We start from the raw sequence: 24,010 nt of genomic DNA, 5'->3' as shown, positions 1-24,010 counted from the left end.
AACCCAGAACTTTTTATGTATCTGTGCATCAAAGCAAAGGTTTAACTATGGAATGAAAATAAAAAAAGTGTTCGTTAATTTGTAATATTTTTCATTTAACTTTTATTAAAAATTGTTTCACTAACAAGACAAAATTGACTTATGATCATTTATAATGAAAAATAGCTTATACTTAAAGTTTCTTTCTGTAGTTTTGCAACTATTCATGTAATCTTCAGCAAAGTAATGCTCTCACACCAGTTTGGGAAAGCATGGCAAGTAAAGAAATTAAACACTTATTGCTCACAAGCTACATGGATATGTTATGACATTTTCGTAATTAGGATTTTAACTTATGCATATTAATTCTCTCTCTAGTACCTTCCTTATGTTGATAATTTAAAATATATACTAGGACAGTAAACACATTCGTTTATGGATTTGCTCTGTTACTATGTTTATTTAATTGAAAATGTAGTTCAGAGAAAATCTGCTCTTCTGAAACAAAATTCTGAAACTCAATAGATAGGAATTTTGATGATTTATCTTCATGAAAATATACAGTTACAACCCAAGTATGAGAATAAAAAGGTATGTCATCAAACTGAAAAATTTCATAATGGAATGACTCCTGGTGAGGAATTATTCTATTCCCAGAAAAACAGAAATAATATACCTCTAACATTAACTGTGTGAACTCTTCATTACTAAGGAATGTCGGTTTCCAGTCCTGTCGAATTTCACTGGCATCTGATTGTGCAGTAATTTCTACAAACAAACACATACACAGATTAATACTTCCAAAAGCCATTTTCCCCCCAAACTACATATACACAGTTAAGAAACAGCAGAAAGTTCTGCAGTCTCCTCTGTTGTTCATTCATTACATATAGATATTGCTCCTTAAAAAGAAAATAAATATCTTCTCCCATGTCATTATTAAATTTATATTCTCTTTCCTTCAACCAGTTTGTGCTACAGTCCTGCCAGGCTTCAAGGTAATACTGAAGTAATGGAATTTGATAATGAAAAACTACTACTCTTTCCTCTGAGACTATAATAAAATGCTTTATTAAGAGTGTTGTTTACAAAGGTTTAGAAAGCCAAAATTCCTGATCTGTTTATGTAATTTAAATGGCCAATGCTCAAGTATCTTGGCAAATCCTTGCCATTCTAATCCTTGCACAAAAAATTGTCGTTGTCCTTTCTCTTCTTCCTGCTCTTTTCTGGTTACACTTAAAAAAGAGTAGTTCTTCATCGAAGATTGTTAAGTGCTGTATTACAGACTCCACTCTAGAATTCCTGCCTGTTACAAACACACAGATGAATTTGGACATAGATGAATCGTAAACAGAGATTCCTGAAGGAGCTGAGAACTACACAGATTAACTTCCATATACAGCTGAGAGAATCAACAGCTGCTAAGCAAAGCCTGACCCTGGGTTCTGAAAGTGATGCCTCCTTATCAACTGATAACTGAAACAACAAGAAGCAAGACCTCATAGCACTTCAGTTTTGATGAATAACAAGGGCATCACAGAAGTGCTGGTTTTAAGAACAATCTTAGAGAAGTAATCAAGTATTTAGACAAATCAAAATAACCAAACCAATTCTTTAAAGTTCTTTATTTTTAAAGGACAAAGATCGGAAGCTAGAGTTTACTTCAGATGGTTTAAAGAGCCAGAAAACCTGGAATTGAGTTAAAATATGCAAAGGGCTGGAGCAGTTTGTAATTTTGTTTACCACACTGAAGGGGGAAAACTTTACAAAAGAGCTTTAGACTTAACTAAAAGAACAGCAAACAACGGCAACGTCATGCAAGAAACTGGCCAAAAGTGGAAAGCTGCAAGAAGAGGTGAAAAAAAACAACAAATAAGACTTTCCAATTATCAGATCTCACAAAACATATAAATTAATCAGGCTCTTCCAATCTGTTTTGAAATGGCAGCACAAAGCAGAAAGAGTGGGTTGCAGAATAAAGAAAACCTAAGTATAACCCCAAATGTAGCTTTTCCGTCAGTACAAAGATACTGAACAGTGAAGGGCAAGTCAAAAGACACAAAAATGAAAAGCTCTGCCACCAAAGTGGAGGCAAAATTCCAGGAACTTAGTGCATTCATTCCACAGAACACAGATAATCTTCACTTTAAACTGGAAAAGTCTGATTCATTGGCTCATTCTGGCCCTTATAACCATCCTACTTCAGAATTAAGAAGACTGTCTTTTGCACTAGAACGGATTTATGCTAAATAACAGCTGAGGTTCATGCCTTTAACAAACCGTTCTGAAATACCACAAGTATAGGTGCTGTTTTACATTTTCCATCATTAGAGCAAGTATGATAAAGGTAAACAGAGCCGAAGCAACAGAAAGAACCTGTTTCACTTAGTACCTTCAGAGAAATGCCTAGAAATTCTGTCAGCAGGGTGCACTCATAGAAAAAATGACAGTAAGGTCACATTCCTAAGCTAGATAACATAAAGAGCATAACCAAACTTGCACATTAAACTTTAGTCTTCAAGTTTTGTAGCTGAAGTAACTCTACACCAGCACTGAGAATTCCCAAAAGAAATTGCTACCCAAGCCAAGATCTGTACCATTTCTCTGTGGGTTGTAGGAGTATCAGTCTACTACCTGCAATTATTCTACCTGCAGCTAATTCCTCAGTATTTACTAATTAAAAAAAATTCTTGTTTACAAATTCAAAGATGACAGGCAGTATTAGTCAAGGAGAAGTTCCCAGAGATATAATTTCAGTGTGTTTAGCCTCCTGTATTTTCCCAGTGAGAAACAGAATCCACACTGGCCAACAACCAATTCAGACAGTTCATCTGAAGCTGGTGCCAGAGTACCTAGCTTGGATAAGGTGGAGATAGTCCAGAAAGAACCAGAAGCAATGCAGTTAAATCCTGGTGGCTGAACACAGTAGCATTTCAACTATAAAGCAGATACTCAGTGCTGAACAATCCATTTATTGCTAGGTCATTCAGCTTTATTGTAACATATCCAAGCACTTCAGAAGATAAAATATTCTTCTGAATTTTGCCAACATTTTGTCCAAAAACATTTTAATGTAAAACACTGCACAGCAATGCTAGTAAGGACTGGCTGCTTTAGGGAACTTAATATGATATGGTCACACAGAGCTGCATTCTGTCACACCAAGTGAAGGACAGAAGTGCCATGCCTTAAAAGGCAACCATCTCCAGAGCTGCTTTTTGCCCCTTTATTAAAAAATCAAATCTCAGACAGCACTTTGAAGAAAAAAAATAATATGACTGGTGATGCCGGCTGGCTGACACACATTTGTTCAGCCTTCTACATTTTGTGTCAGGAATCACCAAGATAAAATAATTTTGAAACGGAACCCATTTTCACAAAGGCCTAAAGAACTGAATTTTACAGAAGAGGAGCCTTCATGCTGCTTTTCTTTTTTTATGAGACACATGTATTTCAGAAAATTAAAACAGCATAATCAATATTTAATTGGAAAGAAAAGCCCCAAACCTGTGAATTCTCATATGAATTATACCCCCCTCCTTTCTCATTTGAGTTGTTTACAATTTTAATAGCAATATTCAGTACACATTTGGTGTTACTGGAAACATAACACTAATGGAAGAGACGTGCTAGCGCATGGAAAAACATTTCTCACACTTTAAATTGACAGACATATTGTTGATAATTTCATAACTATTCATCCACTTAACAGCTTTACTTATTTTACAACCTTATAGTTACTTCTTTTGACCCTATTGCTTTCTAGTTAGTATGTATTCCAAGAAATTACCCAAGGAAATTATTTAATTAGCAAAAGAGTCCATTTTCTTCAGTTTTCATCTTATTTTTGGCAGTGTGAACCACAAGGTGCCATATTAAGAACAAGTGTAGGAGAAGGAACAGTGATTTTTTTTATATATATATAATATCTAACAGCCATAAACAAGCATATACTTGGTGGACTTTTTTCATTACAGAAATAACAACCTGTAACAAACTTCAGTACAACATATCTGGGTATAACCCCACCATCAGCTGATGCCAACAGCCAGAGGAACAAAGCATAGCAAGGACGTTCAAGGATATTGATCATTTTGACATTTCACATGACCTTTAAAGAACAACACACACAAATACACTCAGTGGCTTATACATCCATGTGTACATTTTAAAAGTTTAGCTAGAAGTATTTATAGATTTTTCTGGCATTTTTTTTCCAGCTAAAAGAAAAAAAAAACCAAAAAGCCAAAATGCCCATACTCCTGGTCTCTATGCCCCTGTATTTCACTTTTTCTTGTCAAGCAACCAATCCAGAAACATTGCTGGAAACCACAATGCCCTATTGCCTTGTCACCTCTGTTTAAGCAGCCAGTTGTGTAGGCATTTGACATGACAAGAAGGAGCACTAACTTCTCTTGGACTAGTTTTTCAGTGATTTATCTTGCTTTACGTAGAACCCAGAGAGACTATTCAACTATTCAATACAGGCTTATCTAAATAACCAAATAAGTATTTCCAGCAAGTACTCCCACTGAAATGGATCAGCAGTTTTCCTATGAAGCAAAATTTTAACAACTTGCACCAACATCTGTCCAGAACAAAAAACTTCGAGGTTACTTCAAAAACAAATCTTCTCTTTGTGAAACAGATTTCACTGACAACTCTGGGATGAAACAAATAGTACTGGCTTTTATTAAGTATTAGCAGAAACACAGTTATACCTCTACTACCTAGACGATCCTTAAAATATCATTCTCCAGAAGCACTTCACATCTTTTTGACAAATTCCTTAAAGAAGCTGCATATTTTAAAATATTTTATGTAATAATCGAGTATTACTTTAAAAATTAAGAATTTATTAAATAACATCTATTGTTACCTTTGTGCTTCCGTAAAAAGTCAATGCTCTTCTGCAGTACAGTGGATTTATCCATCTTCCGAGCATTACCTGGAAGCATGGAACCCAGCTCTTTGATAAGTACATTAAACTGATCTCGACGTTTCTTTTCGGACTTGTTTCTAGACACTCTGAAAAGCAAATTAGAAAATGTTTTATAAAAAGTATGAGACTTTATGATAAGCTGCATACTATTGCCAAGTTCCTGAAGCAAACAGCTCCTTAAGAATTTCTGCTGTGATAACTGTCACAAAAACACCTACTCCCTATCTCAGACAACATTTTTGAAAAATGGCTTCCTCCTCAAGGAACAGTGCAGCAAAGCCTTTGGAATAATGTCCTTTTACAAAACACAAATAACTGATCCACAATTATAAATACACAATATATCTGAGAAATTGCAGTAAAAGAAATGCTGTTGAGTAATATGTTTATTTGTAAGAGTAACCTTGTTATTGTTTAGAAATCACATTGATAAGTTAACGTGTGCAAGTATAGGACATTTCTTAGCTTTAAGTAACTTTGAAATTTACCTTTTTGCTTTATCTTTGTCATCTTCTTCCACCAGCCCATCAAAAATGCTTCCGTCATTTCTGAAAGAAACAAAAAGAAATAAATGTTGGAGTGGAAACTCCTCTCCTTTGAAGTCAAATCACAAAGAAGGAGGAAGGGGAAAGAGCTGACTATTAACCATCATCATTTCCATTATAACAAGATAGCAACTGTTTTACTGTGATGTCTCACAAGGACTATCATCAGTAACCTGAAGCTAAGTCTCCTATGTTCTGCTTGCACTTACCAAAGAAAAAGCAAAAAAACCCTTCTATTTCTGACACAACTCAAAGGATTCTTGGACTGTTTCTCAAAAGAACTTACAGCCCCATACAAACACTTAACTGACCAATGCTTAAATTTGGTTTTCTATCTTCTTGATTACTTGCATTACCTTACCCTTTTCAAAACATGGGAGAGGACATATGGCATTTATTTTTACTTACTGGCAATTTCTATTCCAATTACTGAAAATGTATTTTTCTTAAATTCTGAAATACTATTAGTGGAAGAGATCTAAGGAATATGCTATACTTCATGCACATATGTAATTTCATAAATACACAATTAATATCAATGTTATACAGCAACTGTTTATCATATTTGCTTCCTCAATAAGCATCACATAATTTTCTTAGCTTGACAACTGTCCATCTACTGCTAAAGAGGCGTTAAAATACCAAAATAAGAATGTGTTTTCCTTTGAAGATGCCTCAGCATCCTTCATACAATTCCTTTGTTTCACTTCCTTTTGCTTTGAAAGTCAAGTCAAAACCGTTCTTCTGCTTTCCAAAACTGCTGTATAATGGACTTTCACATGTTATTTCTCTAACTTCTCCCTGCTTGCAGTCTATTTAGTGCTGTCCACACTGACCTCTGTGTGTCTATCCCAGAATTTCTTATCCTAATATTTCCTTCCCTTAAGCCAAGTAACCTTTCTAAAATGCTTACCCTACCTCTCTGATTTATAAACCAATTGCACGGTACACGCAATGGTACTGCACAGTATGATAAGCAGTGATTAGGTTAGGAAGTTAGTATTTTGTAAGCTACTACATAAACATCAAGTTTTTAGAAGCAATTCATGTATTTAAAAGGCTGAAGCTTCAGTGCCACAAAATTTCACTAGAAGAACTGACAAGTTAGACAAGCATTATAGAAGTTTTACCTTCTGCTTTTGTTCTTTTTCTTTAATTGTGTATAAATTAGATGCAAGTTTCATTTCCCAAAAATGGTAATATACAAGATGTTAAATACAGATGTTCACCTAAGCTGCTAAGAGAGTGGAGCTCAAGGAATCAAGTAGAAAACATACCTCAGCTATTACTTTTCCCTTGAAACAGGTTAACAGGTCACTTTACTATCATCTACAGCAACACTAATCATTGAAATGTATTTGCTTTTCTTAATCAAAAACTGAAGTACTAAAAAAATTAAAAGTTCAAGTAAACGTTAAAAATCAGCTCAACTTGCACAGATGTTGTTCCATGGTTGAAAACAAGTAATGCATTTTAAGATTAACCTCAAGCAACTGAAATCACTATTTCCAGTGACTACAAAATGACACATCTAACACTACTAAATTAACTTTGTCAAAAATAACCAAAACCTCACTCTTCAATTTTTGCATAAGTTAACATCTAAATGTATTAACAGTACAAAAAAGACTATTAAAGAAAGAACTGAAAGTAATTCTCCCAAAATTCTCCCATATCTATTAACATACCTGTCTGCAATGGAGCTCATTTTATGGGTGCTTATGGTAAAAAACATAACATATCACACTTTAGTCTTGTGGTAGACATTTGTACGCTTGCCTATAAGAGAAGAAAAAATATCAAAATGTGAGAGAAAAAAACGTGTTCTTTGTTAGAGCATACTGACATTTTCACTTTTTCCTACTCCTCCCCTCTCTTCCAACCCTTCTGCTCTGCCCTCCTACCTTCTCTAAAGCAATCTCCATTTCCAGCATAACCTGGGCCTTAATATCTCATTTTACATGACAGAGTTCAAGAGAACATTATTAAAGGCTACAGTAAATAAGTCTGTACTAAACCAGTACAAATGTTTTTATGACTCTGAATTCAGACACAGCTTTTAATTTTTCTTTTAACTTTTTCCTAAAGAACCCTCATAAGTTTGAAGGCAGAACAGATGTTAAATACACTTAGCAGTACATTCTATTTAGAAACAGTGCAAACAGTGCACTTGGGATATAGTACTCTACAACTATAATCTACTCTTACTGTACTTTTCCTTGAGCACATTGTTATCATAGACACGTGAAAAGATAACAAGAAGATACCAATTAGAATATGATCTCTGTACTGTGAGAAATTTAATCTGACCATTTCTTAAAGCAGTCACTCATGACAGGAAGTTTTTGGTTTTCCAGATGTGCATTTGACTTTGAGTTAAGAATGTGAATGAAATATTAATAGTGAGAGAAGGAATATAACACAGTTTATGAAAAGGCTAAATTCTAACATAAAACAATAGAATTAAACCTGTTTCTTTCATATGAAAAGTCAGTTTTCAGAGGCTGCTCATTGGCAGTGATTAGGGAATAACTGCATGCAGCAAGTTTTATATGAGCTGAACTTGCTGACCTTCAGAATTTTTAGTAGGCTACAAACTTAATAGTAAAAAGGCTATTTCTTTCAAAGAAGATGATATTAGTCCGTTTAGTGACTCAATATTTTCTGAAAAATATTTATTTGTTTCTGAGAGTACTAAAACCAGTGGAACTTGTGGTGTTAATACCACAAGAAATACAGCAGCAAATGCCTGATGAGGGAACTGAGGAAGAAAGCTTGTGATTCAACCAAACTGTCTCTGCATCTACAACAGCCACATACTGTGTGGGTTTCCTTCACAAGAATAGCATTTTTCACCACAAAGTTTCATAACTTGAGTGCAGCAGGAAAGTAAATGGGAGAGCTGTGCTGCAGCAGAACCTCTTTCAAGGCACGTGACAAGGTGTGCTGGTGTTTCTGCCCAAATGCCTCACTTCTTCAATTAGTACGGACCACCTTTGTCCTGCCTTCACCCTCCCAAAATCTAGTGCTATGAAGACACACAGGCAGCAAACCACTTCTTCCCTCCAGTTCTTCAAAATAACAACTGCATTGGCCATACTGACAAATTAAATTCCTCAAATTAGTTGGCCAAATAACAGAGTTGCACCATTTGAAAACCAGCCATAAATGGCACAAGAAAAATAAATTATGAGGAAGTTATCTGTTTCAATTTTTGTCAAAACTGCGCAGCAAGAGACAGGTTGCTCAGCAGTAAAAGCTAACTATCATAACTGGCATGGAACTAAGTTTACAATCAAGACAAAAGCTATAAACTTGTTTTCATTTAGCTTACATGATAAGCACTAATACAGCTATGCACTAATTACACTTCTAGCCCTGTGTTAATTTTTATACAAAAATGGTATTCTAAAATTATAGGGACCAAGAGCAATATGAAATTCTGTAAGACAAATTATACACTTTCCCTAATCTACAAAAGAAAAGCACTTCTACAGCTAAATACAGAAAACTTTTACTTGTGACATAACTGACATACTCATTATGCAGAATCAGAATTTAAAAGTATTTTTCACTTTAACAGAGCACTCAAATCCCAGAAATCAACAAAATTATTCATTACAATATACAAATCCTACGTTAGAACCGGCAACCTAGACCTGGTATCCAAGACAAATAGTTTAAAGTACTGAAAAGTACAGGAAACGCACCTGTAGCACACTGGTTTCTCATCTTTCAAGGTTTGAACCTTCTATCTTTGCATCCAAATTTGCAAGACACTGAACTGAACACTCTCAGTGCTTATACATGCCAAGGATAAGACTGCAGAGATAATGCCACCAAAACCAGTCAAGTTGAAAGTGAACACTAGGTAAATAAAGGACTATGTATATTTTCTAAGATTCAAATTCAGTCATGTTCTGGAGAGCAAAAGACACTACTTAACACTGCTACTCAGCCCATCAGTGTTGATAACTGAAAGCCATGGGAACCTTATCAATTATAAGAACACAGTTTTACCTTTTACACTTTGGGACTTGTTGAAGTATGAGGTTTAGGGACAAAACCTGGTTCCTGTGAAGAACAATGTGGAGTTAGAGGTATCCTCTTCCGCAGAAAATAAATTCCAAACTGTCAAAAAATAACAGTGGAGAGCTTTAAAATCCATGAGTTTAAAAATTATCTACTTCATTTTTTAATAAAGACAAGCATTTGTTTTAATGAGAGTAATTTCTAAATGCAATATTCTCCCTATCAAAAATAGCTCAAGTGTTTTACTATCTGAATTGACACTGCTTTAAAGTTCTTCTTGATAAGCAGGATATTCTGACACAGTTTTACCTTGGCTTTACGCTATCACTTTCTGCCTATCTTTAGCCTTGATGTCCTTTTCACTTTCGAATTTGTTATCACTCGTATCATCTACATCTTCATATCCACTTACTACATTCAAAGTGTATTTATACACTGTTGTTTAAACATCTTTTCACTGCAGTTCTTATTAGGGTCTCTCCTGGCTTTCTTTGTTACATCTTCTCCTCTCCAAGTCTCCAAATTTTTATTCTCAGCATGTGTAGAATGCTGCTGCTGTTGACAACTAGCAAAGTTGCCCATTGCTTCTCCCTCAAACACAGCCATTAACTCTCTATTTCAAAACCTACTTCAAAATCAATTCCTAGAATGTATCACAAACTTGCTTCACAACTGCACTTCTTCTAAACAGAAACTCAGCACTGACATAAGTGATTGCCTACTTCCAGTCTCTTTATACCATTACATTTAATTTATAGTAACTTCCCTTGAACCATGCCGCTTTCCACATTTTTAAGCTACATGAAATCAGTTTTTTTTCCCTCATCCCTGTTTCTATCTGCCTTGCTTACTGTTCTTAAAATAAAACAAATTCACTATAACATGTACTTCTTCCATTTCTGAAAAATGTTATTTTAAATTATATTAAAGTCTAAAAAGGAAGCTGGGACGTATAAACTAAGGTTTTGCTACTTGTAAATTCATTGATGACTTTTATGGAAAACACCAGAATTATCACTTATTTGATTTGAAAAGTTAGAGTGCCTTCTCCTGCACCTAAAAACAGTTCTCAAGTGGTTAAAATACAGATGCAAACATTAACATAGAAAGCTAAAGCATAGCGGAACAATCTGCCAACAGGAGAAAACAAATTACAGCGTGATTCAATGAAGCCACTCGTTCTTGTCTGGCCAAATAACCTGCTGGCCCATTGACCTACTTTTTTTAGGTGTTTACAGCCTCCTCTCCTATTCTGTTTTGTTCCATTTGACAAGTGCAAACATTAATAATGACAAAAAGTCCCATTGAAGTCTGCAACATGAAACCAGTGCTTTTAAGCTGCCTGGAGTGGAACAACTTTGCCAGCTCTCACCCTAACAGAGTTCTGTTAATGATAAAAATTTTAGACCTCTTCTAATGACGAAAATTTTAGACTTCCTCTCTGCAGTATGTAGAGGTGCATTTCTTTTACATCACAATTACACACTTAAGATAAACACTACAGGTCTTAATCACAGAACCATGTTTTATAATGTCAAAAAAGGGAGCTCTCACACATATTTCAAAAAGGGATTTTAAGAAGAGCAGGAGAGGAATATGCATATATCATAAAAGAACACAAGCAAGTTTAAGTCAGACCAAAAGAGAAGCTAATCACAGTGGAAAAGCTTTTGTTGCCAAAACCACATAGATCTCTAACTCAGTAGAAATGGCATGCATGTGAAAGCCAGCAGAAAGGTTAAAACGCCTACATGCCAGCACTGGCAGCCACAAGTGTTCAAAGGTCATCATTCTGTCTCCACAAGTCATTAGTTTTTTAAAAAAAATAAATTATGTGTGTCTGTTGCTTGACATTATGTGTTTTGAACACATTCAGGCATGTTTTCCAACTTTTCTGTAACCAAGGTGGCTAGAAACTTACTATCTTAAAGGAAGCTGAGGTCCTCAACCAAAAATCTTAGCTGCTGCCATGGATGTGCAAACCATTACTACACAAAATTGCTCAATCTTTAGAAAAATTACAAAAACAAGCAGTACTGCAAATTCTGCACTACGCTGACTTATCACTCGTGGAAAGGCAATAAGTTATTGGGTCCCAAGTCATTGTTTGGCCAAATAAAAAAGGTTCTGAATAAGTTACAGGGTAAAAAGTCATAATACAACCTAAGGTAATAAAGTTTACACCATCTGATAAAAAATTCAATTTTTTTAGACTGAAAGAATTTCAGTACCTTCAGTCCAATTTTATTATCAATACTGGAATGCACATTGGTAATATTAAATATTGAAAACAAATTCAAAGATTGAACAAACGATTACAGTACAGTCTTGCTAATGACAGATGTTCTGTCAGGACTGGACTGAAAAATGAGTGGGACAATGGTGCATGCATTGCCTGTATTGAGGCATTTTGTATAGAGCCAGTAACTGAAATCCCTATGTCTCCAGGACTTCACTGTAATGGTAACACTGAAAAATATTTTTGAGGAAGAATAAGTATTGCCCTTATACTGTAGAAAATATTTTTCTATAAAAGCCTTTATTTATGTAGAATGTATGCCACGGCATACAAGTAATACTTACATGATTTTGCAGATTACCACCCTGACAAATAATGTGAGATGGCTTGTATTATTAAAATAAATAATTTCACACCAGGATTATCACAGGAAAAACATATGAAGCCATACAATTTTCCAACCTTACAGTTTCTTCAAAGAGAAACTGATGAATTTCTTTAATACAACCTGATTTCTGTGCTATAATCCAATTTTGCCAGGGGAGCTAACTAGTTATTAAAATAATTGAGGATTAGCTGTAGAGAAGACCTTGTTTAAAGAATCAAAGCCACAGCACCCAGTGCCCTGCAAAGCTCTTAACACTAGTCACCCACCAGGGTAAGAAAGACCAAGAGCAGAAACATCACCCTGAGCAAACAGCTGAGCAGAACCTGACTCCCAATGTAAGCACAGCATCAGAAGCCCTGTTCATTATAGAGATTCTGAAGATAATTACAAACCTTCCTGATACTCCTTTCAATGAGCTTCTGATCATTTGGATAATGAACTTCTGGGGTTTTACTCTACTAGGACATTATACCATAATTAGGGCAAGCAGAGATCCAGCCATTATCTCCTGCCCAGAATAGCACATCACTATCACTCATATTTTCCATTTTGCTTTTTGCTTCATTGGATTACCTCCAGCTCAGCCATTTCTCTTTTTTGGAGGTGGAGTAGAGGGGAAGAGAAGAAGAATCATTTTCTCTGGTTTAGTTTCTCTCCAGAACCATAGCATTTTGTAGAGCAAGAGATTTTTAGACAGGTAAACCATAAGCATTTGCTCTCTAATCACATATAGTTTGGTCTAATAGAATGAGCAAGCAGGTTTCAAGGCAGTTGCTCCTTTGCTTGCAATGGTATACACACCAGCAGAAAGCAAATTAGCGTAATGACTGATTAATCTTTTCTTGCTAATCAAAGGCTGGCTGTGAAAATACTATGATTTTAAAACTGACATGTCTCTTTTTTTACCTCAAAAAAAAAAAAAAAAGGGCAATTGGAAAAAAAAATCAAAATAATCAAAAGACAGGGTTAAAAGGAACTTCAAGGAACTCTGCTCTAACTTTGCAGCTGAATAGGTTATTCCTGCAGCTGGGAATAGTCACATATTGCAAGCTTTCCTCTATCATGCCAACAAATCAGTTTTTGGTCCGTGCTTGCACAGAAGAGATGACACATCCTAGAAATGTCATTTTCTGAGATAAAACATCCTATAGCAGCAGGTGTTCATCTTCCAGTGCTTCAGAGGACAAACAATGAGAGGGCTGCTTCTAGCATGGATGGATCCCAGATGGCTTTTAATAGGAAAATTTCTGAGTGGCCATGAGTAGTCTGCTGTGGATGAGCAGCTTCCTTAGGTCCATCACCTTTTCAGGGAGTACTCAAGGATATATAGTGGAGAAAGTGCAGTAGAACAGAAGGCTGGTGGTGTGGGTTGCATTACCTGAATGGCAGTCTCATGTCTGCTACTGAAGCACTTTTGGTAAGAGGGTAAAGTTCAAGTAGTTTACAGGAGAGATTAAATGCCTGTTAGAAGGCCTGTAATGGTAGTAGTTAGTGATATCACCAATTTAGTTGAGTTATAATGACATTTGAAAAACTGCATACTATTTGTGTACCATAAAATACAGTCCACAGCAGCTAGAAGAGGCTACAGATCACCTTGATTAGTAGAAAACATGACAACAGAGGTGAAGAGAGGTTAAGTTCTTAGAAATGGTTTGTCACACAGATGTGCCCTGGTCTACTCCCTGACAAGGTAATGGACCTAAACAAGCTGCTCAAACAAATATGTTCAAAAGTCACTGCAAATAGTATCTTCATAGAAAAATTATTTATGAGGGTGACAAGAAAAAGCAATTCTCTCCTGCATGCTTCACATATTAGACTGTCCCACCATCAAGAGGGAGATTTCTCTAGGACTTGGGACTAACAACAGTTTGTAATTTCCATCTCTCGAGCTCACAGAAAAAGAAAACGCTCCTTTGCTCCAGATCATTTGAGCTGATCTCTGCTTGACCAGCCGTTCTGCAGCCACTCTTCTACTCTTCTCCACAGTCTGTATCTCTTTCCCAGTACTCAACACAGCTCCCTCGTGATGCAGTGCAGCTCCCTAATCTTAGCCCAGACTGCAGTGAAGATGCATGCAAGAAAGCTCTAATAAGCCTCAGACCTTTACCTGGGCTACAGTGATTACACACTGGTGAAGTTTGCAGTTTGTGAATCAGTTGAGCAGTAAAGTCAGGCCTCTGGAGCTAGCCAATACCAACCCCAGGGAAACCACCCTCAGGGACAAGGGAGAGCAACAGAGCTGGCAGATCTGTAAGGATGTCCTCCAGAGAACACAACAGCTAATGATCTCCAGGCACAAGAAATCAGCAAGGAACACAAGAGTCTAGCAAGGATGAGAAGGTACTGCTGGTCAAACTAAAGGGCAAGGCATAAATGCATCCCTCTACTCTGTCCCAGGAGAGGTATCCCAGGAAGAGTAGAGGGATGCAGCCCAGTTGTGAAGGAATGGGATGAGGAAGGCCATGGCAAAGCTGGAGCTGAACTTGACAAGGGATGCAAAGAATAACATCAACATCTATAGGTATATTAACCAGGAAAGGAAGGTCAAAGAAGGTGTACACACCCAGTAAATAAGGCTGGTAAACTGGAAACAACAGATGAGGAGAAGGCTACGGTACTCAATAACTTTCTTGGCTTGCAACCCCTCTTCCCACACTTCTTAAATGGATGGACTGCAAGACAGAAACTAGAGGAACAAAGTCTCTTCCACTGTAAGGGAAGATCAGATTCACGATCACCTGAGGAACCTGATTATACATTAAGTCCATGACACCTGATAAGATGCATCCTGGAGTCCTGAGGGAACTGGTTGATGTATTTGCACAGCCATTCTCCATAATATTTGAAAAGTAATGGCAATCAAGCTAAGTTCCAGGTGACTGGAAAAGGGGAAACATTGACATCAGATGATCTTTACAGTGCCTTCCAACCTGAACTACTTTATGATACATTTGAACCTGGCCCACACTTGCCCATGTACCCCACTGATCTGGTCTCTGACTCACCAAACTGACTTCTCAAAACATCCTCAGACCTGCCACCTCATCAGGAATTCTCTAGCAATCTGGGCTCTTGGCCTGAGCCTGGCTTCCCTCCAGCTCCCTGGGGGTGACCAGGAAAGAACTCAGCAGGTTGCTAGGTGTCTAATAATTGGTCCTTGGCTGTGGGGTGCTGAAGCACTTATGAGGCTTTTTACCCCTCCATCCCTTTCCAGGCTGCCTGTATTACCTTCGCCTTCCAAGATTCCAACTAACTACACTTCTAAACACCTGAGGTATTGTGTATGTGCCTCCATCAAATTACTAACAAAGATACTAAAAGAGAGTGATACAAATTTTCAGAGTTGTCAATAAACAAGCTCCCCAAATCAGAAAAACAAAAAGGACAATAAGAAATAGTACAAACCCAAGTTTATAGATAAATTTGAAAGGCAGCATTTAATAACCTAGCCATCAGAACCAGCTGTTATTCTTCTGTAGTCTCATTTTAAATATTAACTCAGTCATTTGTGTACAGTTCCTTACAAGAGACTCCCTTCCTTCAATAACAAAGCTGTAAGATGAGTGGCAGAAATAATGTTTGCAAATCATGTGCAACTAGTCTGTACAAAAAAAGACAGTGGCTACACGTTATGATCCCACTTGCTCCCATTTTTTTAAGGCCCCACCCTTCCTTGGCTCTCACTGAAGGTGCACACCCCTTTAGCTCTGGCCACACACTGAAGCAGATTTGTGAAACTATGTGTTTGAAAGAACACACATATCACACAGTTTTAATAAGAACAAAATAATAAAGAATGAATTTTAAAAGTGTGGCTCCATCTATCTTTGAAAATTGGCACAGCTAAGAAACAGTACCTCTCTCTAAAGAGCAGGAACATCTTAGCTACATCTCCCATTCCTGGTTCTATAACACAGTACCCTGGGTTAGACTTGATTATGTGTTGCGTCTCCACATCCAAAATACAATATATATAATCAAGTCTGGCTTAAAAGTACACCTACTGTCTCTTTAAATGGTGCTTAACACAAAACTAGTACTTCACAACAGGCATTTAGGTCAAGAGAAGCTAATTACTAACCTATTAGTGTTACAATTCAAAAAGGAAAACTTTCACATCCCTGTGTAAATCTTCATTTCTTTTAATGGAATGCTGGAAAGATACAACCTGTAGTCAGCTAGCCAGTTGAAGAACAGATCCTAAATTAAAGCTCACTGCTGAGGAAAAAAGTGCTATAGATGGTCTAAAATCTGCAGTCTGCTATTTTCTAACATGACCCACATAAACTTGGTACAATTCACAATGAAAAAATAAAATCAAGCTTCGTTCTTCCAGCCTCTTAGATGGAACGGAGAAGGTAGATAACTGACAAGTTTTTTCCAGAAGTTCAAAAGGTGAAAAAATTCCACACACACATTCTGAAGTTTAAATTCCTACTGAATATTATAAGTATCACATAAAATTATTTACTACATAGAAATAATTGTTTTTCTACAGAATAAAGTTATCAGAAAATAAAAAAAAAATCTTCACTTGATGATTTATCAATATTAACAGAAATTTAAAGAAAAAAACTTCAAAATACAGTACCAAGATATCTATCCTGGCGTTAAAAACACTTTGATATAATTAACCCAATTTAAAATGTGCATATTTATGAAACTGAGCACTATAAATTTTAGATGTTTTGTATCCGACACAAATGTTAGTTTAACAATCAATTTTTCTAAAATGGTATTTCACATATTCATCAAAGCAAAAATACTACGAAGAATCCTAACAAATCAAACCAAAGAAGAAAAATTTATTAAACATTTAATTCCTATACTGGAAAATAAACATGGTAATTCACCAAGAAATGAGACAGACTAAAGAGTCAAACATTGGTTTTACTATACCCCAATAATAAAAGGAAAGAATAACACATACAGAAAGTCAACTACTTTTTGAAAACTGTCCTGGAGAAAATTAACTATCAATTTCAACAGACATAATTATTACACATTCAAAGCAAGATAACACCAAGGAAATTCTTATTCCATGCAAAATTTCTGTTTGGTGTTGATATAAATGCAGGCTTAAGTTTAGAAAATGAGACTTTATCATTGTTATTATTACTGCAACAACACTCAGCTATCCATGTCAATTACTGTTTCCTGAAATCCATGAACCTAAATATTACATGAGCACTTCAACTGTCAAACTTTTAGCATGCAGATATGTCTTAAAAGTTGGGAAAGGAAGCTAAAAAGAGATTATGAAATTCACACAAATGAATCTTTCTAAAATTCAATCCTAGACCAGAAAAAAAAAAAACCACACCCAATGAAGATTTATTAGCTTTTATATTCAAATGAACACTTACATACACTTTTTACATAAAAAAAAGAGAAAACTTCAGTCAAAATTTCCTGTTCCGTTCTCATTATGCCATTCTAAAACTTTCAGAAATCAAAAAAGTCAATAGTTGACCACGAGGGTCTGTAAGAAGATATGCAAATTATTTCTGCACCCAATGCCTTTATGACAGAATCATGGAACAGGTCAGGATGGGAGGGACCTCATCCAACCTCCCCGCTCAAGCAGGGTCATCCTAAAGCACAGTGCACAGGGCTGTGTCCAGTTCCCAGAGTACTTCCAGTGAGGGAGACTCCAAAGACTCCCTGGAAATCTGTTCCTGTGCTCGTTCACCTGCACAGTAAAGAAGTTCTTCCTCTTCAGTGGAACTTCCTGTGCATCAACTTTGCTGTTGCATCCCGGGATTGGGTTTTAGGGGTTCTTATTTGTGTTAGCTAGCCAAGTCCTGTGTACCCCCATGCTTCCCCCATGTATTCCCCCCCCATGGTGTCTGGCCCCATGCTGCCTGCCGTTGGCCTTCCCCCCCCGCTACTCCTATAACATGACACCACACTTTGCCTCTTGTGCTACTGCTTGGCAACACTGAGAAGAGCCTGGATCCATCCTCTCTTCCTGCAGATACTTACATACATTCAGAAGGTCCCCTCTCAACTGCCTCTCCTCCAGGATGAACAGGCCCAGCTCCCTCAGCCTTTCCTCACAAGAGAGATGCTCCAACCCCTCACTCATCTTTACTGCCCTCCACTGGACCTGCTCCAGGAGCTCCATGTCTCTCCTGCCCTGAGGAGCCCAGAACTGGGCACAGCACTCCTGATGTGGCCTCACCAGTACTAAGAGGGGCAGGATCACCTCCCTCAGCCTGCTGGCAATGCTCTTCCTAATGCACCCCAGGACCCCATTGGCCTTCTCATCCACATGGGCACATTGCTGGCTCATGGACAGTTTGTTGTCCACCAGAACCCCCAGGTCCTTCCCTGTACAGCTGCTTTCCAGCAGGTCAATCCCCAGCCTGTGCTGGTACATGGGGTTACTCCTCCCCAGGTAAGACCCTGCACCTGCCTTCACTGAATTTCCTCTCTGCCCATCTCTCCAGCCTGTCGAGGCCCTTCTGAAGGGCTGCATGGCACTCTGGGGTATTGGCTGCTCCTCCCAGCTTGGTGTCATCAGCAAACTTGCTGAGGAGGAATCTGCCCCTTCATCCAAGTCATTGATGAATAAGTTAAAGAACTCCAATATTGAATCATGGGGGACACCACAAGTGTCAGTCCTCCAACCAGAATGTGTGTCACTGATAGTGACTCTCTGGGGTCAGCCAGTTCTCAATCCATTTCACTGTCCACTCATCCAGGCTATGCTTCCTGAGTTTGCCTACAAGGATGTTGTTAGAGATGTTGTTGAAAGCCTTGCTTAAGTTGAGGTTAAACAACATCCATTGCTCTCCCCTCATCCCTTCAGGTAGTTGCTTCATCGTAAAAGGCAATCAGGTTGGCCAAGGATGATTTGCCCTCAGTGAATCCATGCTCCTGATCCCCTTCTTGTTACCCACATGAATAGAGAAGGCCTCCAAAAGGAGACATTCCATCACCTTTCCAGGGAATGAGATGTGGTTAACTGGTCAGTAGTTCTCTGGGTTCTCTTTTTTTTTGCCATTTCTGAAGACCAGGGTGACATTTGCTTTCTTCCAGTCCTCACGTACTTCTCCTGATTGCCCTAACCTCTCATGAGCAGCCTCATTATGGTGTCCACCAGCTCTCTCAGCACTTGCTGATGCAATCCATCAGGGCCTATGGACCTGTAAATGTTCAGTTTACCTGGGTGTTCTCTAACCCAATCCTCCTTGACCTCCTTGAAGGAAAGTCTTTTCTCCAACATTCCTTTACCCTGGTCTCCTGAGTCAGATATTCTGGAGAGCTGGTCTTGCCAGTGAAGACCAATGCAAAGAAGTCATTCACTGTCTCCACCTTTTCTGCATCCTCCGTCACCAGGGTCCCTTTCCATTTAGTAAGAGGCCCTCATTATCTTAGGTTTTTCTTTTGTTATTTATGTATTTGAAGAAGCCCTTCTTGTTGTCCTTGACATTCTCAATCAGATTTAATTCCAGGTGGGTCTTGGCCCTTCTTGTCATGTTTCTACTTTGACAAGCACTTTATATTGATTCCAAGCAGTCTGTCCCTGCTTTCATTTCCTGTGTATTTCCTGGTTACAGTTGAAAAATGACAGCAGTTTTTTATTCATTCATACAGGTCTCCTGCCCCCTTTGTCCAACTTCTTGCTCATTGTTCTTGAGCCTTAAAGGAGTCATGCTTGCCTTAAAGGAGTCATGCTTGAATACCAACCAGCTCTCCTGGACTCTTGTTCCCATGGGACTCTTTGAAGAAGATCCCTGAAGTCCATGGTTGTAATCTTACTTGCTGCCTTGCTTCATCCTTGCCCTTTACAGTCCATAAAGGATATAGTTTATGAGTCTTAAATCAGTTTTAAGGGACATCAAATTATTTTATATCATCAACTTACTCCTTTAAGATACAATTATCTAGCACATCCAGAAAATCTTACTGCTTCTTACACCCACATGAAAAAGTGATGGGAGGGGTCAGAGGGGAACTGGCACACCAGTACCAGACAACTAAAAAAAATGCCAGACAACTAAACAAAATGAACTCAAGGGATTTTTGTAGGTGGTTTTGTTTTGTTGGAGTTTTTTTTTGCCCTCTTTTCTTTGGTTGGTTTTCTCTAAATAGGAGACAAAGATTTATTCCTAACTCATGGTCAGGGTATTTACCTAGAATGTGGGAGAAGTAAGACTAAGTACTTCCTCTGAATCTGTCCACAGATGAAGAATTACCACATGAAAGATAGCAAGAGCAACACCCACAGACCACACAGGTAACTACATGGCTACAGAGACCAGGCACTTCACACCCTATAAGCACTTTTACCAATCTCCTTGATCAAACCAGAAGTTTGTGTAATATTAGCCTATGATCATTTCTCTGACCACTTATTTCCATGGCCACATTAAATTCCCTCTCTTCAGCTATCATTAATATGTGATCAGTCAGCAGAGGCTAAAACTGGTCCAGCCCCAAACTAACCCAAATATTGTTTCATTCAGCTAAATCAACTACATTTGTTTCAGCATATGACTGCTCAAAAGCTGTGTTGGCACTGAGGAAGGGGAAGCAGCAAATCACCAGGTTAGACATCTTTTGGCAACAGTGGCATTTCATGCTGACGTACATCATGTGTTAAATCACAACCAGAGACAAAATCAGGAAAAACAAGATTCAAATTTGTGTTCAAAGAGATGAGCACTGTAGTTACTACCTGAGAAGCCTGCATCACATTTAAAGGAAACATCTTTATTCTCCCATGCGCTGTTGCCTCTCACATGACAACCCATGAGAAACTGAACTTCTGGGCAGATGCGATTTATTCTTATACACTGATCCAGACTCACAGAGCAGCTTCTGGATATGAAAACAAAACCAGAACTCAGCCTTACAGTCAATGGGAATCTCAAGCAAAATGTAAATATATATACCTGATGTGTTGCTTGGTTGTCAACCTATTTATCAAATAGCATGTTAATTAGCAAGAACTTGGATGGTTTTAGGACGATCCTCAGTACAGATACTTATACAAGGATATTCCTCTAAATTAATAATCTGAAACTAAGACAATTTGATGAATGATTTATATTAACAGTAGCCATATGTAGCACTTACAATTGTGCAGGTATACCAAATGGACACAATTTCTTTTTTTAATTGACAACAGTTGCTAACAGCAACACCCAAGAACATATGACAGGTGCTTTAGAAAGGCACTATTTTATTTGCAACTTAATTATCTATATCACAGAAATGCATACATGTAAGTAAAACACTTCTAAAAATATTTAGTGCTAGTCACCACTTTACTTTTTACAAGTTGATTGCACAATCCGTGATCTGTGCAGCTGTGGAAGTGCCTCTGGTTCCTAAATTTCCCAGCATGGGTGACTCACGCACAGCTAAATTATTCTGTAAAACTCTTGTGAAGAGTGGACTGTTTGCCTGCCTGAAAAATGGAGTAGGCAGTGTACTTCACTGGAAAGCATCTTCAAAATGAAAGAAGTGAGACTTCACATTACCATAAAATGAGACAGTTGGAAAATTTTAAGCTACAACACTGAAGTGCAGTCCAAGTAAAAAATTACCAAACAAGCAGCTCCTCCTCCCTACCTCCACCCACCACTTTCCCCAGAAGTCCTGCACATCATTTTGGAGACCAAAAAGTGGTAACAAAAGGAAAATTAATGAGGTAGCTGAAAAAAGGACAAAACAAAACATGGGAAGCACTAGGGGATGGTCATTTCAGTGTATTTCCACTATAAAAGAAGAGCAGGTTTGAGACCACTTGATGAAACTGAATAACCACAAGTCTATGGGACCTGATGAGATGAAGCTGCCATGCCACTCTCCATCATATGTGAAAAGCCATAGTAGTCACACAAAAACCCCGTTGACTGGAAAAACAGAAACATCAGTCCTATTTTTTTTTTAAAAAGGGAGAAATGAAGATCCGGGGAACTACAGAACAATGAGTCTCATCTCTGTGTCTGGAAAGATCATGGAAGCAATTTTAAGGCACATGTTGAACAGAGATAGCCAGCACAGCTTTGCTAAGGGCAAATCATGCCTGACCAATGTGGCGGCCTCCTATGATGGAGCACCAGCTGACAAGGTTAAGACCAACCAATGTCATCTAACTAGACTTCTGTAAGGCTTTTGACATGGTCCCACACAAGACCGTTTTCGCCATATTTGAGACACAGGTTTAAATTGTGGATTATTGGAGGGAAAATTAACTGGATGGATGGATGGACACAGCCAGAGACTTGTGGTCAATGACTCTATGTCCAGATCAAGGCCAGTGACAAGGGGTGACTGTATCCAGCTCTCAGATCCTCAACACAAGAAAGACATGGACCTGTTAGAGCAGGCCCAGAGGAGGCCACAAAGATGATCATAAGACTGGAGCACCTCTCCTATGGAAGACAGGCTGAGAGAGCTGAGTTTCTCCAGCCTGAAGCAGAGACTGCTCCACAGAAACCTCACTGCAGCCTTCCAGTACTTGAAGGAGGCTTTTAAAAAAGAGGGAGAGCAACTTTTTACACAAGCAGATACAGAACAAGGAAGAACAGCTTAAAACTAAAAGAGCAACGACTTAGATTAGATGTTTGGAAGAAATTCTTGATTCAGAAGGTGCTGAGGCACTGGAACAGGTTTTCCAGAGAAGTTGTGGATGGCCTGTCCCTGGAAGTGTTCAAAGCCAGGTTAGATGTGACCCTGAGCAACTTGATCAGGTGAATGGCATTCCCTATTCATGGGGGAGCAGGATAGGAACTAGATAATCTCTAAGGTCTCTTCCAAACCAAGCCTATGATTCTATCCAAAAAATATGTGGCAAAACATACTTCTGTATTAGCATGCTTACTATTATATTCCTATGGTTAACAAGCTTTAACAGAAGAACTATTTTCCAGAATTATAGTAGTGTCTGCCAGATCCTTCAGTTTATCCCTCAATACAACTACCTGTTACTGAAAAATCAAGCTTATACTGTAAAAAGATCCTCAACACTATACTGCAGAATTCCAGATTTTAATTTCACTGAAGAAAACACTGGAGTTACTCTTTTGTCAGAACTTTCAACAGAAGAATCTGGGCTCAACTGGAATTACAGTGATTGCAAGACTTGAGATAAAAGACAAGTATTTCATATACAAAGACCTTAAGAGGGAAAGGGAAAAAAAAGACCTTAAGAGGGAAAGGGAAAGGGGAAAAAAAAAAAGAAAAACCAACCCAAATAAACAAACAAACCCAACCAACCAAACCAAATGAGAAACACAACTCCCAAAAAAGCAACAAACCAGAAGAGTTTTGCAATTGATACAGAGAGGAAATAACTCTTGTTTTGGCTAAAGAACAAATAAAACTAAGACAAAAACAAGTTTAGTTTTATTTTCCCTATAAACTTTTGGCATTCAGTAACCACTTTGGGTATAGATGCTAAGTATCTTTTCGCCACCCTGCTACAAGCAAAAATCAAAGGAAATAAAACCAGCCAGCATCTAGTCACACTGGACTTGTTCAGGTAGAAAAGATGATACATTATTGAAACAAAAGACAATAGTGCTGCATAAACTAAACAGAAACAGCAATGCAGCAATAGGAAAAAAGTATATAAAATCAACTCCAAATTTAATTTAATTTTACTGTAATTACTTTGCATATATTCTTATAAGGAATTAAAGGAAGAGTATCTTTACTTAATTAAAATATTAGAGCACTGAACACAACTGAATTTATTAATGTTCAGGAAACAAAGCTCAAAGAAAAATTATAGTTTAAAGTAACACTAACATTTAACATTTTTTAACAGTCTGTGTTTCTAAACCATTATCTATTTATGTAGATAATGAATTTTCTCACTTTTTCTTCATTCTCCTGAGCAGTAGAAGCATGCACTCCTT

The 24,010-nt window shown here is 37.6% G+C and overlaps 1 protein-coding gene across 12 annotated transcripts in view; it reads right to left on the bottom strand.

Moving 5' to 3' along the window:
• Positions 1–24,010, bottom strand: part of CLOCK (clock circadian regulator) — a 61,940-nt gene that overhangs the window by 21,622 nt on the left and 16,308 nt on the right. For 8 of the 12 annotated variants that reach the window (XM_053975459.1, XM_053975469.1, XM_053975468.1 and 5 more), the window contains 5 exons: positions 9,487–9,597; positions 7,155–7,245; positions 5,410–5,469; positions 4,859–5,007; positions 656–747 (listed from right to left, as the gene is read on the bottom strand). In XM_053975459.1, coding sequence (XP_053831434.1) covers positions 656–747; positions 4,859–5,007; positions 5,410–5,469; positions 7,155–7,201 — 348 coding nt within the window. In that variant the 5' untranslated portion in view covers positions 7,202–7,245; positions 9,487–9,597. Of the gene's footprint in view, positions 1–655; positions 748–4,858; positions 5,008–5,409; positions 5,470–7,154; positions 7,246–9,486; positions 9,598–24,010 lie in introns of those variants that run through there. The other 4 variants (XM_053975464.1, XM_053975466.1, XM_053975467.1 and 1 more) reach the window with 3 other exon arrangements.

The sequence above is a fragment of the Vidua macroura genome, chromosome 4, assembly GCF_024509145.1.
Source record: "Vidua macroura isolate BioBank_ID:100142 chromosome 4, ASM2450914v1, whole genome shotgun sequence".
NCBI lineage: Eukaryota > Metazoa > Chordata > Aves > Passeriformes > Viduidae > Vidua > Vidua macroura.
Note: the sequence above shows the minus strand (reverse complement) of the source record. Positions and strands in the feature narration are given on the sequence as shown.